The sequence below is a fragment of the Copadichromis virginalis genome, linkage group LG3 (assembly GCF_057382275.1).
Source record: "Copadichromis virginalis isolate Kocher_CV1m ecotype Utaka linkage group LG3, C_Virginalis_male_GT1.1, whole genome shotgun sequence".
Lineage (NCBI taxonomy): Eukaryota > Metazoa > Chordata > Actinopteri > Cichliformes > Cichlidae > Copadichromis > Copadichromis virginalis.
In genome coordinates, this window is record NC_140620.1 from 56,341,153 (window position 1) to 56,361,324 (window position 20,172).

At 40.5% G+C, this 20,172-nt stretch overlaps 1 protein-coding gene across 12 annotated transcripts in view; it reads right to left on the minus strand.

The window, feature by feature from the left end:
• The window catches only part of ablim2 (actin binding LIM protein family, member 2), a 98,339-nt gene that overhangs the window by 37,449 nt on the left and 40,718 nt on the right, over positions 1-20,172 (minus strand). For 5 of the 12 annotated variants that reach the window (XM_085451766.1, XM_085451772.1, XM_085451775.1 and 2 more), the window contains exons 3-9: positions 14,519-14,702; positions 8,820-8,932; positions 8,448-8,574; positions 8,234-8,327; positions 2,792-2,879; positions 2,004-2,062; positions 973-1,026 (exon numbers count right to left, since the gene is read on the minus strand). In XM_085451766.1, the coding sequence (XP_085307892.1) occupies positions 973-1,026; positions 2,004-2,062; positions 2,792-2,879; positions 8,234-8,327; positions 8,448-8,574; positions 8,820-8,932; positions 14,519-14,702 (719 nt within the window). The remainder of the gene's footprint in view (positions 1-972; positions 1,027-2,003; positions 2,063-2,791; positions 2,880-8,233; positions 8,328-8,447; positions 8,575-8,819; positions 8,933-14,518; positions 14,703-20,172) is intronic. The other 7 variants (XM_085451777.1, XM_085451773.1, XM_085451771.1 and 4 more) reach the window with 6 other exon arrangements.

Here is a 20,172-nt window from a genome sequence, read left to right on the forward strand (position 1 = left end):
CAACAAGAGGGAACTAAACCATGGAGAAGGACGACAGTAATGTTAACCCAATGCTGAATATTTAGCAGACAAATGGTGAACTGTAATTCTCCAACACTGTTTTCATGACAATCAACCTGGTTAAGCCGTATCATACACGAGTGTACGTAAATTGTAACAGTTAGCGTTGATGTTATGATCACACTTCAGACTCAGCCGGTTAGCCTAGCTTAGCATAAAAACTCAAAGCAGGAGTAAAAAGTAAAAAGTTCAGAAATATGCTAAGTATCACTTCTAAAGGTTCTATCAATTTTATTTATATAAAAAGACAGTTTGAGGTGAGTTTGCTAGAGAATCTAAATCTTCTCATCTCCCTTTTTAATTCCACTTCTGCATAACTAAATTTTTCTGTTATTACAGGGGCATTTTGTTTAACACAAACAATACAAGAACACATTTTAATTCCTCAAAAATTCAAACAGCAAATACCTACTTAACACAGAGAGCGCAGTGCCTGTATTAGTGAAGCTGTACTGGGATCAGTACCGATGATGTTTAAGTCACAAGTTGAATGAGAGAGAGTGAACTTTCCATCATACGGCAAATTAAATATTTGGAGAATCGTAACAGTTGTGTTTGATATTTTTAGCACGCTGAAACAAGACAGAAGCATCCACTCTGTCTGGCCAAGCTGTGTGAGTGTTGCCCTCTATGGATGGCAACACTCACACTGCCACATCAATCCTAATCATAACTGCCCAGGGGACCATTCTGGGTACATGCGCAGACAGATCCTCAGCTTCTTTAGTCACATATGTCAGCTCTGCATAGCACCAGAGTAAGTAACACATGTAACTTTAACACTTTGTGTTGCTGTGACTGCTTCTCAGCATGAAGAAAATGCAGCACTAAGTTGTGAGTTCTAAACAACCCATGCAGCAGATGGTTGTTAGGCGAGGGGAACTGAGTGGGGTTTTGGTTGCGGGGACGTACAGGAGCACCGACCTTCTCCTCGAGGCCATCATTGAGCTGTATCCGGACCTGCTTCTGGGAAGGAGAGGGGTGACGATGAGGAATGAGGAAGGGAGATGGAGGAAGGGCAGACAATGGCTGATGCAATGCTCAAACCAGAACCTTTTTTTTTTTTACTGACTCAATTACATTTTTCTTTATTTAACTTCAGCTTCACACAGTTTTCTTTTGATGGTGATTCTTGTTATGCATTGTTGTTGGTGACATTTTTGTGTCTGTTATTACTCTATAGTCTGTATAAATTGTTGTACCACTTTAATGACTGAAAGGGACCAGCAACAACAAAAGGAATGACATGAAAATATTCATAGGAATGTTCTTACTGATGAACATTTTTATTTACAATGAAACAAATTATGAAATGTTCAAGTTTAGAAAGCTAAATGAAAAAATGCCAGATGAGTTGCAAAAATGTTCTAAATTATTAATGTTGTTGTTTTTTATTTCAGTAACTATTGCAGTGGACGCTGGGATGTGTTGGTACCTCTACTTTAGGTATTGGGTCTATTTAGGGAAAAAAAAAAAACTTTAAAAACAAAAAAGAACCTTTTAACAAATATTTGTAATAAAGATTGAACTGTGAACTGCGTAGCTTGTAGGGATTAAAAAAAAGGCAAAAAGCTCCTGAAACTGCAGTTCAGCAGTTCATGTTAAGAACTCGAAAGAAACCTCAGTGACTGTCTAACACAGACCCAAATTTTTCTCCTGCTCATTTCATGTACACAAGAAGGGTGGAGACCTCCATTATAATTTCCTGCAACTATGAAAAATTCAGTTTTTGAAACTGTTTTTTGGGCTCATTGTGATATTCCACTTTCTGTATTAAAAGCAGCTAAACTCATCCACTGACTGTGCTATATTCAGAGGTTTTTCAAACTCTTCCTTTTTAACTTCTGAGGAATTCATGACAAGGGAGTATCAGAGCTTTATCTCTTCTGTCAGATATTTACACACATATATATATATCTGTCAGGACTGCCTTTACCACCCACCTTACTCTTCTCCTCCTGCTTGGCTGCTTGTCTGCATGGAGGATGCCAGATAGACGATCCTGAAGACACAGAGACAGACAGCACCATTTGCACTTTCATGTTGTTGAAAGTGGGTCAAATATTACAAAAATGGTTTAGTTTAATGAACTATTTGATTGATTTAAATCATACAGTATGTCACGACTATAAAATGCCCTGATGAGTCACAGCAGGACTTTGCATGAGAACAGCCAGATCCATGGTGGCTGCAGGCTAAAACCCTCAGACCCAAACGATCTGCTGCCAATAACTTGGTACCTGACATCATAGGACACCCCAACAAATCCCGTCTCACAAGCAGAGCCTTCACAATAATAGGCTAGTATTGTGGCTGAGAAGCACATATGCATAACTCATTACTTCATAAACTGGAGTGACATGTTTTATGCTTTTTAAATCAGAAATAATTGAATTAATTTACTGTCTGCCTTGTGTTAATCACAGCAGCAGCTGACAGAATCTCTGTTACTAAACTAATGTGACTCAAGCACACATGTGCCTGATTTATTCACCAACACACACTGGGTTTATGAAACAGAGTAAAAGAGAAAAGAGAACGTGGTGAACCAAAAAGTGATGTCGCGACTAGACAATTAGCTCTTATTGCCTAAGAATAGAAAGTAATGTGCTTTAGTCTAATAATAGATCATGAGTTTTAGCACTGGATCCTCTGTGGTTAGGCAGGAAAAACTACACTGCCTATCCTGACAGGTAGGAGCTATAATAAGAGATATGAAGGCTGCTTCTACCTTGCAGGTACATTTCCTCTCCCTCTGCAAACATCTGCTCACACCGGACACAGCGTGCACATGTGGGGTGGTAATGCTTCTCGCCAGCCTGTTGAAGAATGAAAACACATTAGCACACTGCAGCAGTTACAATTTATAATGTCTCCTAAGAAATGCAGACCAAAAAGACACCTTCTAACAAAGCAGACGAGGAATCAATACATTGCTTTCAGATGGCAACCAGTATGCTTTCAAGCCTGCAGTTTAAATGTTCTTTTCATTCAATGAACGATGTGATTTATTCCCTATGCCTAACACATTCATTGAAAGACCTCTGTGTTAGCATCTATGTTTATATACATAAGCTCTCTTAGAAAATGCATAATTACCTCATAAATTAGTTGCAAAATGAACATTGAGTTTCAGGAGTGTTGCTGAGCTAAAGCTAAATGAGGGACAAAGGGAAACTTAGACTACAAAACTTAGGTTGTTTTATCATTTAGCCACAAGGTGGAGACATTGCCATTCAGACAGAGCACTGCAGGAGTAACACATAAAGTCCTTTTGACAAAAAGGATTTAAAATACATTCATGACATTCGGCTTAATCCTGTATTTATACAAATTCACCCAATACGTTTTCCCCATAAGCACTGTGTATGATGGCCTGTGTGTTAAGCATGGAGCTCCTTGTGTGTTTAGTATGGAGGCAACATGTTATCTCCAGAGCTTGTCAGAATCCACAAAGCGGTGTGATGGGAGGGAGTTGTCACAGTGAGGATGAATGAGTCTGTGATATTGATTTTGAGGCATAGTGTGGATTGTTTTCTTGACTTGTGAAACTGCTAGTCTATATGTGACCTGGTCAAGTGTTGGGGACTGTCTGGGTTCATTTTTGGCTGTGGAAGCTGATTTGACTGATGCTGACACTGTGTGCATTGAATCGTTTGGGTAAGTTGTCTGCTTTCTACTTCCATCCTTAAGAGCAAATATTACATTTGGTCAGTGGCTTCCTCAGCAGGAACTCAGAGGGAGTTTTCCTTTTCTTGACAGATTTTTCAAGCTGTTTCATGGATTCAAACTAGCAAACCTTAAAAAGCATCCCATTCTCTTAAGTTCCACAGTCTTTTGGGTGATTTTCTTAATACCAGATCCTTATTCTGTCTTTTTTCATGGCAACAAAAACCACCATTACTGAAAGTGAGCAGAATTGTCTCATTCTTGGCAGTTTTTCTTGTCCTAAAACACGTGTGATTTATGGACTCAGTAATAAACAAAACAAGGTGGTTTATTGCAATTGAGTCATTCTTTTGCTCTCCATGCAAAGAGATTTCATCTTGCTGTAACAGCAGTTTGATTACGTACAACACCTCTGAGGCTCCTCCACTTTGCTGCGTCATTCTAATAGGGTAGGATACCAGAAAACAGGATGTCAACATCATATTTCTTGGCTAACACCCTGCTTAATGCTTGTCTCAACCAAATGGACAGCAGATGGAAAGAGGAGGCAACCAGGCACAGAAATGTACTTAAAAAAAGCAAGAAGACTCCAAGTCTAGGTGTTACTGACAGAAAAACAAAAGGCCATCTGTTTAAAAACTGGTAGACGGTGCAGATGCTATGCCAGAAGTTCATATTTGAACTGAAACTGAGAGAAAAGAGGAAGCTGACATAGGAACTCAAAGAACTAAGAAGATAAAAGGCTGGAACAGGATTGAAATTCAAACATGGAAAGTATGAGAGAGGCGGAAAGGAGATAGAACTGCTATCAAATCCTTCCTTTCTCAGCACAGGGAGGAGAATGATCGTATTCAGGATCCTGCAGGACTGGCATATCAAGGAAGAAGAGGGGGGCTCAGGAATGGTTTGGAGGGAAGTTGAGACTGAAAGAGCCTAATTTGATTTTTACTTAGGAATGAGGCTGTAGCTGGTCAGCCAGGGTTGAAGTTTGTGGCTGAATCTCATGCAGAGTATGGCTTTAGATAATGGGAGAGCTGCTTTTTATATCTTTGCTACCTACAGTCCATATGTTTTCTCAAAATTATCCTACCTCTAATGCTCTCTCCATTTGCTCATCTCGCAATTCCAGGAACCAGTCAGGTGAGGAATGTGATTCATTTAGAAGGCTGGAATAAATTTGTGGCAGTATGAACACACAGACACACAAACATGGTCTATGGTCTGCAATCCAGTTGATTGCACATACATCAAGCTCTGTGTTGCATCACAAGTTATTAGAACACAACAGCAATGGGATCTATATGCAGCTCATGATTTTACAGCTCAAAATACTGTAAGAGAAAAGTACTGGCACGAATGCTGCGTCATCTGATACTGAAATCAAAAGTTTACCTCAGAATATATTCAACTTTAAAGTAAATGGACTGACATCCCAGTCTTACCGACCACTCAAAGTGCTTTAGAATACAAGCACTTCTCATCTACTCATTCATTCAAATACAGAACCTTATTAAAAAGTGACATTCATATCTCCACTGCACCACAAAGTGATCTTGAACACTGAAACCAAATGGTTAAAAAATACTGAAGCCTTGTTTCTGATGTTGAAGGTGTTTCAAACTAACACTGAACTTAATAGTCAGTATGAACAGTGACAGAAATAAAAAAGCCAATGAAGCAAATTAGGCAATGATCAGTAGCACAGATGCTTGGCTGACAGCAGAAATACTTAATCTCATCAGGTATAGTTTGGGTGTTACATATTGTTTTCCCTCAGCTCAGTAAGTTTAAACCTTTCAATAATGTTTGTGTAGGTTCTTAATCATCCAGGTCATGGCAAGTGCTTAAGTCAAATGAGCTGAACTACCTTGGGCTGCTCATCCAAAATGTTTCTTCATTTCATGTCCTTTCATATTCCTGCATCGGCTAAAGATGCAGAATACAAGACAATATGTCTGCCATCCTGGTTACATATGTTTCAAGTGCTTGACTCAAAGGCATCTAGACTTCTTTTAGGTTCTTGGTTCTTCTTCATCTTTTTGTTTTACTATTCCCAGTATTTCCAGTTACACATCACAGTGTCTACTCTCACTGTTTCACTGACAAAGTGACTGACTGACTAACATCTTGGATGAGAAATAAATGCCATGGCAAAAGGAACACCGGGCAACAATAAACATAGCTTCAATTCCATTGCTGCTATCTGCAGTTACTGACTCAGTGCAGTATGACCTCTGTGTGCTCTTTGATCTCAACCAAATGTCACGGCATTTTGAAAGAACAGTCTTTCAGTTACTATTTCAAAGTGCAGCCTTGCACAGCTAGCATGAGACAGCATCATCATTCAACCCTGAATGTTGATGATAAGACAGTAATAGCCCAGCTAACTATTAGCTAGCTGAAGTTGTCTTTCTATGGTAGATCCTATGGACATTTATAACTTTATTTGCAATTCCACCTCATGCTGCTAACTCTAGCAAAGGTGTTAAAATAAGGATCACAAATGCCATTGTTCTGTCCCACATATCTGATGACACACTTTAAAACATGCACTGCGTCATCACGCTCACCGATGAAGATGAACCAATGGTTTCAGTCAAAGAAAGTGATCATTTGAGGACACTGAGGTGAGAGGCAGGTGACAGTGTGCAATCTGTGCTATAGCTCCATTTCTAAAACATGAGACTCAGTCAGACTGCACTGAATATTCAACAACAGAGCAGATCCTGGCTGCGTGATTCTCTGCCACTATTCTTTTATTTGTTATTGCCGTGTTCCTTCTTCCAGAATGGGGATCATTCCTTCAGCACTTATCAACGCACGCACCATCTGCATCTGCTGTTGCAATGTCATTAACTTGTGTTACATCATATCACCCCGGAGATTCAACTCCCTGTAGTTTTCATGCAACAATCAGAAGTCTAAGCTTTGGCAAACATTTTATTCTGATATGGGTGTTTGTTTTTGCTGGAGTTATGAAGCTTGTTATGGAACCACAAAAGCAGCACTTCACTTTAGACTACGTGCAGTTCAACCTGGATATTAAGTATATGTTTCCTGGAAAGAGACGCACCCTTAACAACTATATGCTCAGTAAATTGTATGCTCAGTAAACACCAGCAATTACAAGAAAACTAACACACAAAATACCTTTGGCTGTTTTAAGGTATGTGGTGTTACTGTAAACCCCCATGACAAGAGGTAATGTATTTGCATTTGCAAATATGATGAATTTTTAATGGTCTCTTTGGGGAAATGAGGTCAGTCCTGGAATCAATTAAGTGGAAATATGAGCATGAGAAACATGTAAAATGCAACTCGCTGTGTTTTTCTGTAGCCTCTTTCTCTGTCTCCGATCACATACTTACCCACTCTGTTTTAAGCTTATAGGGCGTCGATGGACTGCTGGGGGTTTCTCTCTTTTATATTATAAAACGCACAATAAAGCATCATGAGGCAACTGTTGTTTAAATAAAAGTGAACTGAAATGCACTGAATTCTGCGGGTAAATGAGCTTCCTCCAAAGGGTGACTGGCCTCTCCCTATGAGGAGTTCAGCCATTTGGGAGGGGCTCAGAGTAGAGCCGCTGCTTGATCTGCCTCCTCACCTCAACTGGCTCAGTTGAGGTGAGGAGGCAGATCAAGGACACACTGGAGAGATAATATCTCTTGGCTGGCCTGGGAACGCCTTGGTGTTCCCCCAGACAAGCTGGAGGAAGTGGCCGGGAAGAGGGAGGATGCTGCCCCTGCGACCTGGCCCCGGATAAGCGGAAGAAGATGGATGGATGAATGAGTTAAACTGATCTGAATTGAAAACCAGTCTAAGTAAGCCATTTAATGATGACTTTCTATTAATAATTCTTTAGCTTGTGTACAGGTTCACTGTCTCATACTGAACTTTATCTTAAATATGTGCCCTATGACAGAACTACCCAACAGAAACATCACTACAATGACCTGCAGAATCATATCCTCCAGTTCACACTGGCATACAAACACTGATATCACTCATTTAGATGGCAGTTGTGATTAAGTTGTACTGTCAACTAGAAGCTTATTTAATAAATTAATTGTCGGGTCACTGAGAATTAGACAAGAAGCGTTTGAACAAAGTAGGAAAAAATACTGCAAGCAATCTGATTTTAAAAAATGAAGGTTATCAGCACATCAGTGCTGTATGGTTGGCCAAGAGAAGGAATGGCCAAGTCTGAGGTTTAACTTCCTATAGCTGTCCTAGAAATACCACCTTACTGATGATTTAACTACTGTGTAAACCAAACACTGAATAAACTGAACCAACATTCTTGGATTAAGTGGGATTATCGATTCAGATTATTCAGTGTTTTCAACAGTTATTCCTTTTGTGCATTTATATTTACTGTAATTCCATTATTCTTCTCCCTGTGCATGTTCATATAGAGTAGACAACAAGTAAGTTGAACCACATGCTACATGCTAACAGCCAAAAAAGGTTTTGTTCTTAATGGAAGCCAGCAGTGCTGTACCTCAAGGACTTTCCCTGTAATGTACTTCTTACAGCTCTCACACTGGATGCCAAACATGGCGTGGTAGTCCATTTCACAGTAGGGGATCCCGTCCCTGTAAAAATGACACAAGACAAACAAGCAGGTTAGAGACAGGCGCAAGCATCTAGATTAAATCTAAATAACAGCATTAATGAAGTATTATGATAATGAAAGTATATTCAGCCAGACGTACTTGCTGATGTACTCGGCATTGAGCACCTTGTTGCAGACTTTACACTTGAAGCAGCCCAGGTGCCAGTGCTTGTCCAGTGCCACGAGTGACTGTTCATTCTTAAATTCCTTTCCACAGCCACAGCAGTCTGTACAGAGAACAAAATAACAAAGACTAGGTCAAATTCAAACACTAGAGTTTGCTTTCTTTTAGTGGAAAAGTTCTTTGATTTAACTGAGTTGAAGGGCAAAAGAAACTTTGGACATTTTGTTTTCTATGAGGAAAACACAATTTAGGAAAGTGCCAATTTAAGTGAAGGAACAAACAATCCGAAGTTTACTTATGGCATGAGTTATGCTTTCAAACAGGCAAACAGAGGAGAAAAGCACTGACTGTGGACAGCCTGTATGGGTGCAGGGCTGTTGGCGGGAAGAGGCTGGGTACACTTTTGGCAGATACACTCTTTCCCATTAAATGTCACTCGGTCACCGGCTGGAAATGGCTGTCTACAAACAAAGAGAAAAACAGTAGATGATCAGAGGGGTTTGACAGATACATTACAGTTTGTTCTACTCTGAAATGAAATTTGGTCCATCAGGGTGCATAAAAGGCTCCTCAGAAGGCCCTACAGACCAATCAGTAATATCCTCCAACCCCTGAAAGTATTTTTATGCTGATGACTTTCACCTGTAAGGAGGATCTGTCATCATATCTTTCACAAGAAATGCCAGAGAGCGCTCTAGAAAGTTAGAAATGCTGAGGTCATAAGCCCAAGCTCTAAGCCTACTACTCAAAATATGTAACTAATTATTGTTACATGTTCTGATATAACTTAATGTATTTATTTACTCTTCTCTGCTATTATGACTAAATGCAATCCCCTGAAGACTGATGTAAAACTGGTTTAATAGCCATTAAAAGGAAAACCTAAATCTTTCAAAAGAATTGTTTATATATTAAGCTTGTCAGCTGTTGTTGGATATTTTTATTGGTTATTTACATCAGGTTCAGTCGTTAACGCATATATTTAGAGACTTAAGTCTCTAAAAACCTGCTGTATTTTCTTTGCCACTATTTACTTAAACAGGTTCTGCCTGACACAGTGGAGATCCTCAAATCCCAGTCATCATGCAGTAATCCAAGGGAATTTAAGAACAAATGAGAAACAAAATAATTGCGATCTCTCAGGCTGGAAAAGGTTATAAAGCCATTTCTAAAGCTGTGGGACTCCATTATCTACAAATGGCGAAAACATGGAACAATGGTGAACGTTCCCAGGAGTGCAGTGACGACTCATCCAAAAGGACGCGACCCCAGAACAGCATCCAAAGAACTGCAGGCCTCACTTTCCTCAGTTAAGGTCAGTGTTCATGACTCCACCATAGGAAAGAGACTGGGCAAAAATGGCTCCAAGACGAAAACCACTGCTGAGCAAAAGGAACCTAAAAGCTCGTCGCAGTTTTGCCAGAAAGCATCTCGATGATCCCCAAGACTTCTGGGAAAATACTCAAATGACGAGACAAAAGTTAAACTTTTTGGAAAGTGTGTGTCCCATTACATCTGGTGTAAAAGTAACAGCATTTCAGGAAAGGAACATCATTCCAACAGTAAAATATGGTGCTAGTAGTGTGATGGTCTGGCAGCTGTTTTGCTGCCTCAGGACCTGAAAGACTTGTTGTGATAAATGGAACCATGAATTCATGAATTTTAGACCTCTCTGCATTTAATCACACTTGTTATTAATCTCTGTCTCTCTTCCACAGCATGTCTTTTGTTCTGTCTTCTTTCTCTCACCCCAACCGGTCGCAGCATATTGGCCCCGCCCCTCCCTGAGCCTGGTTCTGCCGGAGGTTTCTTCCTGTTAAAAGGGAGTTTTTCCTTCTCACTGTCGCCAAAGTGCTCGTCCATAGGGGCTGATATGACTGTTGGCTTTTTTTCTGTATGTATTATTGTGGGGACTATCTTGCAATATAAAGCACTTTGAGGTGCATGTTGTTGTGATTTGGTGCTGCATAAATAGAATTAAATTAAATTCTGCTGTCTACCTAAACATCCTGAAGGAGAATGACGGGATATCTGTTCATGACCTTAAGCTGAAGTGTACTTGGGTTCTTTTTAGGAGCACTATCCAACACCTACGGGATAAAGTGGAACAGTGACTGAGTACCAGGACTTATCACCTAAACGACAGCCTTGAATCCCACTAATGCTGATGTGTCTGAATGTGGATAAATCCCTGCAGTCATGTTTAAGCATGTGCTGGAAAGACACCAGAAGCCCAAAACCTGTAACAGTGGGCTGTCAGTGCATTGGTTTTGGATGGAGATCTTTGTTTTGACATCTCATGTTCAAATCTTTAAATTTCTACTTTTTCTTGTTTGTAATATCTAGTAGGAAATGAAAGAGGTGCAACACGGACACTGGCTTCACTTACAAGCCAAAGACAAATGCCATTATACAGCTAAAGAGTTATTGCAATGACAATGAAACAATGTTAATGTCTGCTGGCTGTTTGTGCAGTCTGCTTCACAAACAGCTGCCGTCGTCATCGAGTCAAATGCAGAAGGAATGATGGATCCTTGGCAGAGCTGGGCTCTGACTTTCTGCCACGTGCAGCTTCCTACAGCTCTGAAATGTGATATTAGGAGCTGCTGTCACACTGACACAGCCAGCTACTGAGGGAGGAAGACATCCTGGCAGACTGTGAATGGCTGAGATTAAAGATGACTCATGCATAAATAGACAAAAAGTTATGTCTTCAAACCTGACATTGTGAGTTTTTGTAAGTCTTGCTTACAGTTTAATTCTTGGTATTAGGTTGATGGAAGCATAAAATCTGAAACCCATCAACCCATTTTCCCTCATTGCTATTGGTTTATTACTGCATTAATGTCATCATATTACCATGTTTATGTTAAAATATTACACAAATATCATTTTATCATTTTATTGGTAGCAGGTTACTGTCTAAAATACACTATTTTAGTGACACTATTTGTAAATGGTTTTGACTCATATGTAATTTTAACTGCCATTCATCCACACCAGCAATGCTTTTTTTTACTCATCATTATATGTTTGAACAGGAGAGTAGCATTTTGTGAGTTTTATTTACAAGATGCAAAGACTACCTGCTTACAATACCAGACTGCAGGACATTATTTTAACATTAGCTGCACCTCCTGTTCACACTCACCTTGGAAAAACTCCAATATAAACACTTAGCTGCCCACATTAAACTTTTAAACCGTTGCATGTGGAGAGACACAGACACATAAAGAAAATCCAGACAGCAAAATGAAAAACAGCTCGATTACTAAATAACTGCCTTTCACTGTGACATACATACGAAAAATATACTAATCACAATATGATGTCTCATTTCAAGCAGCACTTGTCCTATTAGCCTCATTTTTATATTGCTCACAAAAGGCCCGTGTGATTTACTATCACAAAGGCACCATTTGTTGTAAGGGAACTCCAAATACCACACTGGAACATTCTGATCTCAGGTTCAGCAACGGGATGACCAAAGTATGATCGGATGAACACACACACACACACACACACACACACACACACACACACACACACACACACACACACACACACACACACACACACAGAAAACCCACCCCCAGCTCAAAAGACACTTTACACTAGCTGTGGGAATGGGCAAAGTGGCTGCACTGACTGACCACACACTTAAAATTCCTGCCTGCGAGAGGCTTCCATTACCTTTCAGGGCCTGGAAAACAACACTCTCACACAGACACACTATACAGGAGACGCATGCACGTAGATTGAAAAAGGTGAGTGCAACTGTTTGGTGTGCAGTGACACGTGTGTCCTATATTTATACACGTATGTCTATTATAGCTTTATGTGCTTGTGAATGACACCAAGAGAGATGTGCGAAACATACTTATGAGATGTCTCCATCTGTAAAGATCGATTTTGAGTTCTCTTTATAATGGGAGAGTGGAATTCTGAAACACAATATTTCTCCAGTAAATAAGATTTAAAAGTAGTTGACCTGTGGGTACGGTGGATTTGTAGGGCTAAACATTTATTAATTTTTTATTAGTCCTTTTTTTATCCAGGTAAAAAAAAAATCTCATTGAGATTAAAAATCTCATTTCCAAGAGAGACCTGGCATCATGGCAACAAAAGTCAAAATACATTTACCACGTAAGTATATAACATTTAAAACAAATACAATATCCCATACCAACATGTGTAAAATATACAATAACAGATCAAATTAAGAGTACATTAAAAACTATCACACTGAGTAAAAGAGTTATTCTCTCGTTCCTTTAAGACAGACTTCAACTCTCCCAAGGTAACCAATTCTGATCATTTCATTTCCTTCTGCAGATTATTCCAGGAAGCAGGGGCAGCGTTTTAAAAGCCTTTTCCCCCAATTCTGTTCTGATTTTTGGGACAATCAATTGTATGATATTGTGAGAACGAAGGCTGTATTGGTTGTGGTTTTCCCCATTACCAACATAATGGGGAAAAAGGTCCTCTTACCTTAAGAGTATGTAAAAAGGTAAGTGTCTTCAAAAGGGTGGGACTGACCTAAATATGTGTGTCATATATTCATCATGTGCATGAATGTCATGGCAATTTGGAGCTTTTAATGATTTCTCTGAATGGTTCAATTTTTTTTAAAGTTTCCAGTTCTTGGCAGGCTTGAGCCTTGGGTTGTTCCTGAACACCCTAACCAATTTCCTCTCATTTCAGGAAACAGTTTTGGGTTTTCTTCTAGATTTTTGGCAAAGTGTGGACATATACAAATAACTTGTATTTGTAACCAGTTGAAATGAATTGAGCCAAAGATCAGAATTTACAGATGTTTAGAAATGACACCAAGAGACCTTCCCAAATGGGAAGTAAACTTACAGTTCTACGTCTTAGATTTTCAACGAGTTACTTGGACTTTCCTCTTGTTCTGCATATTGGTCAACCCAGCGACTGCTATCAAACCAATCCTTTATATGCTAGCAAAAAGAAACTACCGGTTGTATTCACTCATCGCCACTAAGAAATGAGCACTTGTCCCTGTCAAATTAGAAGATATTGTAGAACCTTTAATCTACTGAAAGCTAAGAAGCAATTAAATAACTTAAAACTGCAACACTGAAGAAAGAAATATGTTAAACAGTCTTGTTACTGCATACTGTATTGTGCTGAGTACATTAATAATTCGTCACATTAAAGGCTGACGGTCTTCACTCTTTATCACTTTGTATTTGTTTTGGGTTTGAAAACTAAGAAAAAACCTGTCTGTATATAAACATATGTCCATCCATCTCTTCCTTAGCAAACTCCACATCTGCGCTTGCTATTCACAACATTACAGATTCTTTAGTCATTTGGTTGAACTATTCTCATGTTTTTGCTAAAAAACAATCTTTGTTCCCCTAGACTGACTTGGCCCCTACTTGGGGAGAGGGACATACACATGCACTGAAATGCTTGGAAGGACACTCATTGCAGTTCATGCAATCTTAAGCGTCTTAAAGTTTAATCACCACAAATCCTTATACTAAACCTAGCAAAACCTAGTTCGTCACTGCCTTTGACTTAAGCGCTAACTCATTATCCACTTGTCACCTACATCCAACGCTTAAAACAACAAATCCTTAAGAAGTATTTGATTGAATGTTTTTAAAGCACCATTTTTATATAAACTGTTCTGGTCAAATGACTTTGCTTATGTTAAGTCAAGGCCTCTGATGATGCACCAGAATGTGCAGGACACCTTTTCACGTTATTGTATGCTTTCAAAAACACATCTCAGTTGCAAAGTCTCAAAAATTTGGTTGCTTTTGTCAATTTTCTGTTAATGTCATGAAAGTCAGCAGAACTGCAAAGTTCCTTTTTTAAGTGCCGCAGGCCCGATTTATTGACACATGGCTTAGTGGTGCTTAGAAGGTCACAGTATATTAATGGCAGCGACTTTATGTGCTTAATGAATAAGCTGCTCTCAAAGCCATGTTTCTCCCACTTGCTAGTTTTAGGAAATACCAAAGTAAAAAATGAAATCTGTTATTTGCATTCTGCTCCACATGCTAATTTCTTACTTGCATGAGGTGCAAACAAAGCAGCGTGGGTGGTAGGTCTTGCCCAGCGCGGACACGACCTCCCCTTCGATGAAGTCCTGGCAGCTGAAGCAGCGAGTTCCATACAGCCGCTGGTAGTCCAGAGTACAGATGTAGTCACCCTGCCGCACAAAGAATCCTCCCTGGGCCAGCTCACAGCCACATACTGGAAAAAGAGAGAGAGGAACAAAATGCTATCGAGTTAGCAGGACGCCACACACACCGAGCCGACAGGCTAGCAGATGACTCCGGCAAGACCAGAGGTGGAGGTTTGTGCATTTATATTAACAATGCTTGGTGCATGAACTCCACTACTACTGAGAGTCACTGCTCACCTAATGCGGAGTTTTTAATGGTCAAATGCAGACCTTATTATCTCCCCAGAGAACTCACTTCGATCATACTCACTGCCGTGTATATCCCCCCCGACGCTAATGCTAGGTTGGCCATGAAAGAACTTTCTGCAGCCATTAACAAACACCAGAATAAACACCCCGAGGCTGCTTTTATTGTTGCTGGCGACTTCAACCACACCAACTTAAAGACAGTCCTCCCCAGATTCCACCAACATGTCTCCTGCCACACCAGAGGAGACAAGACTTTAGACCATGTGTATTCCAACCTGGCTGGAGCCTACAAAGCCACACCCCTCCCCCACATTGGACAATCGGACCATCTCTCCCTGTTCCTCACACCTCGGTATTCACCACTCATCCAACGTGTGAAACCTGCTGTGAGGACAATTAAAGTGTGGCCAGAGGGGACAGACGCAGTGCTCCAGGACAGATTTAAAAACACAGACTGGAATATGTTCACCCACACAGACCTGGACCAGTACGCCTCATCTGTACTGGATTACATCTCCGAAACCACAGACAGTGTCACCACCCAGAAACGGATCACCATGTACCCCAACCAGAAGCCTTGGATGAACCGGGATGTTCGTCTCCTCCTGAAGGCCCGCAACACTGCCTTTAGGTCAGGAGATGCACACGCCTACAGTACAGCCAGGGCTAATCTAAAGAAGGGCATCAAAAAAGCCAAACACCATTACAAAAAGAAGGTAGAAGAACACTTCTCCAACTCCAACCCCCGACGCATGTGGCAAGGACTCCAGACCATCACAAACTACAGGACCACCAAACCCTCCCCCGCATCCTCTGATGTCTCCTTCCTCAACGAGCTCAACAACTTTTATGCTCGTTTTGAGCGAGGGAACCCCACAACCACAACCAAAGCAGATGTGACGCCAGACCACCAACCTCTGACTCTCTCCCCCACCGATGTAGGAGCGGTGCTGAGCAGGATCAATGTCCACAAGGCTGCAGGCCCTGATGGCATCCCCGGGCGTGTTCTCAGAGCGTGTTCTGGGGAGCTTGCAGGAGTGCTCACAGACATATTCAATCTGTCCTTGGCCCACGCTGTGGTACCGGCCTGCTTCAAATCCACCTCCATCGTCCCGATACCCAAAAACTCCAACCCATCTTGCCTCAATGATTACCGCCCAGTAGCACTCACCCCCATCATCACTAAGTGCTTAGAGCGACTGGTCCTAGCACACTTCAAATCCTGTCTCCCCCCCACCCTGGACCCCCACCAATTCGCATACCGCCAGAACAGGAGCACAGAGGATGCAGTCTCCATCGCAATGCACTCTGTCCTCTCACACCTGGACAACAACAACACCTACGCCAGAATGCTGTTTATAGACTTCAGTTCAGCATTCAATACAATCCACCCCTCACAACTCATCAGGAAACTGACAGATCTGGGCATCAGTTCCCTCATCTGCAAATGGTTACTGGACTTCCTGACCAACCGCCCCCAACATGTCCGGCTGGATAACCACTGCTCATCTACCATCACAATGAACACCGGTGTACCACAAGGCTGTGTGATGATCCCTTTCCTCTACTCCCTCTTCACCCACGACTGCAGACCTGCTGATGGTTCCAACACCATCATTAAGTTTGCAGATGACACCACGGTGATTGGCCTCATCAGTGACAACGATGAGGCCGCCTACAGGGAGGAGGTGGATCGTCTGGCTGAGTGGTGCGACAGTAACAACCTGCTGCTTAACACCGAGAAGACCAAGGAGCTCATCGTGGACTACAGGAGGAATGCTGACCCACATCCACCCATCCACATTAAGGGGACGGCTGTGGAGCGTGTGAGCAGCTTCAAGTTCCTGGGAGTCCACATCTCCGAGGATCTCACCTGGACGACCAACTGCTCCAAGCTGGTCAAGAAGGCTCACCAGCGCCTCTTCCTTAATTATCAGTTTTTAAAAGCAAGCCAAATGAATATATAGTGTATAGGTTTAATTCAACAGACATAGGACTGTATAGTAAACAAAACAAAGATATGAAAAACAAATGAATTTTATACTAGAATTTTATTGCTCACAGTGAAAGAGGCAGAAGATATTGCCTTGTTATCCCTTGGCTATTTATTTAAAAATAACTTAACCTCAGTTAGTAACAGCTCCACAAAAGGCCAAAATAAACAACCGTGGAAACTTTGGATGATAGTGAATGAATTTGCATTTTTCAGAGATCTAAAACAACATATCAGAAACCTGTTAGGCATCCACTTTATTAAATGCTACACCCTAGAAATACAAGAAATGTGGAGAAAACAAAGTAGGGGAATTAACTTTAAAAAAACCACCTCACTGGGAAAATACACATCAGTCACATGCAACACACCCACCAATCAGCTGATTCACAACCTGTGAACAACCCAGCAATGAAATTAGGGCGCATAAAAAAAACAAAAAAACAAAATCATCCAAACTGGTGGTGGATGCAACACAAAGTCTTCCTAACTTCAAAATGTATGCTCTATGCTCAATGACAAATCTGCATGCACCATTAGAATGGGAACTCCACAAGTTAGTTTAAGAGACGAGGGTAAAGTTTTAATCTAAATCTAGACAGCCACTTCTATACTTTTATAATTAATCTCTTTTATATTACTTTTATAAAACAAAGTCAGAAAAATCCACAGAGTTTAAAGTAAAAGAAAGACACGGTATTGTGGTACGCAGAGCCAGTTTGAGACGTCTGATTGTTTTCTTCAGTAGGGTCACGTGAGCATGGGTGTGTTATTAGCCCGTGTGCAAATAATGAACCGTGTCTGTTTGTCTGCCTTTGAACAAAACATGACAGGATCTCACCCTGATTACACACAGCAAACATAGCAACCATATGACATCACAGAGCTGCTATGCCCTGAGGGAAAGCTTTGCTTTGTTTTTTCTCTCCATTAGCAAAAACAAAACCCCTCCTGCCTTTCCCCCCAATTCTTTCTTTCTGGAAAAAACAACAGGAAAGACACATGATAGAAGTTTGTGCTGCTTTGTGTCATGCCTGGACACTGCTCAGTGAACCTTTACACACTTAAACTTGCAGGGATGTCCAAAAGTTCACTATATGGACAAAAGTGCCACACCTCTTTATCTTTGAATTAAGGTGTTTTGTAAATTCCATTGCAACAAAAGAATGTGAAAGAATGTTTGGTACTAAAGAGCTCACTGAACTCGAGCGTGCCACTATAATAGCAAGTCAGTTTGTGAAATTTCTTCCCTCCCGGATATTCCATCATCAATTGTAAGCAGCATTGATGCAAAGTGAAAGCTTTTAAGGACCAAGTGGCAGACCACGTAAAGTTGTAGAGTGATGTTGCTGAGTACAGAGGGACATAGTGGATGAGAAATAGCTAATGCTCTGCTGACTTAATAACTTCTTCTGCTCTTAACATCAGCACAAAAACTGTGAACCAGGAGCTTCATTGCATGAGTATTCATGGCTGTGCTTTTGTCCATGTCTCTAGCGCATGCTCTTAGCACAAATTCACACACATACTTGCATGAACATTGGAAGATGTGTGTCAGCAAACTTGCATAAAAACAGTGTTGATGAGTTTTTCCAGTGGTAATTAAGATCCATTTCACTGGTAGACAGGTCAAACCAGTAAATTTAACCAAGCCTAAGTTTCTGTCATTAACTGGTTAATGACCAGCGTCCCTCATGTGCTCAAATCAGTATATGTTTTTTATTGTTATCACATAAATTTAATCAAAATAAACATATTAAACAAAAAAATGTCTGCATTCATTTTGCTTTTTAAAAACATTAACAAAAAGAAAAAAGTATCCTCTGTAAATCGCCACCTTAGTGTGGTAGAGGTGTGTCCAAGTGCTACTAGGGGCTTTTTGTGGGGTCTCTCAAGGCAACTTTGTCAAAAAAAAACAAAACAAAAGAAGACTTTTTCACATGACCCTCTACGTAAATATCAAAGGATCCAGGAACAGGGATACCAGGGTCCCACTCTGGAACCAGGCCTGGGGATGAGCTTGAAAGGAGGTTTAGCCCACTGGGTACAGCAATAATTTTCTTCACTGACATACATTAAACTAAAACTACAACCTTTTACTGTGATTCTGATTCTGAATGATACGTTGGATAACTTTTGTGGAGCATTTGCACAATTTCTCTTTTTTTCATCAAGCTCTACCAGGGCTTATGATGTGCTAATAAAACAACAATACAAGCAGGAATGTTTTCGCAGGAAGACAAACTTTTCCAGCAGCTGCAATCAATTCCCTTTCATCCGGTTCAGAAATTTGGCAACCTGTCTACAATGAGATAATGCTCAGATTTGATGGAATAAACACCACTACATGGTAACTCTGAGTGGATGGATAGGTGGAGTCATGTTTCGAGGAATAAAATATAACCACAGAAACAATAATTCAGCAAAGCCTCTTTTGAAATGCTCTGAGACAGTCAGTATAAAATTTGGAAGCCAAGTGCCCACAAAGACACTACACAAGGAGCTTTTGTCCTTTTCGTCCAACACCAAAAGGACAACAGGACTCAAGTAATTCTACGAACATTAGGATTTAGAACAGGTTTCGTGTGATTCAGTTAAATTGGGAAAGAACAGCTAAGAGACTGTTTATAAATGACTTAAGACTGCTTTTAAAAGACTTCGGACTTGAGTCTTCAGAAATGATGTGGACTTCTATGAGACATTTAAGGTTTAGGAACTCAGAATCGTTGAGACTTAATGTAAATGTCCTTTAATACACATGAGGCTTGATTCAGAATTTTTTCAAATGACATAAGTCTTGAAGTAAGACTTTAGACTGACAGACTTGAGACTGTGAGAGAAAATAAAACAAGAAAACAGCTTTGCTATTAAGCAACATAGAAAGAGACATAGTGGGCAGAAACCTATAGAGAAACAGACGTCCTCACTCAGTCCTAAATGCTGTTTCCCATCAGCTCATCTTTCAATCCCTGTGTATTTATACCTACACTGCCAGTTGGCACACAGGCTTTTCTCCTCTCTGTATCATAACTTTTTTGCTTAAGCAGCTCAACACTTGAGTCTTTATGAGCTCATCCTTCATGGATAACTCTTCCACAAAACATTAAAGGTGACAGCACACTAAATCGTTGTATGTTATTTGTTTAATGGGAAGCAGAGTAACATAGTTCATATATTGCAGATTACTCAAAGTTACTGTAAACTTGCCTCTAATGCAGATCAAAAGGTTTTTGCCTGACTACATGACATACCGTCTCATTGCAAACTGGAATGTGTATTACGAATGCAGGGGGTGG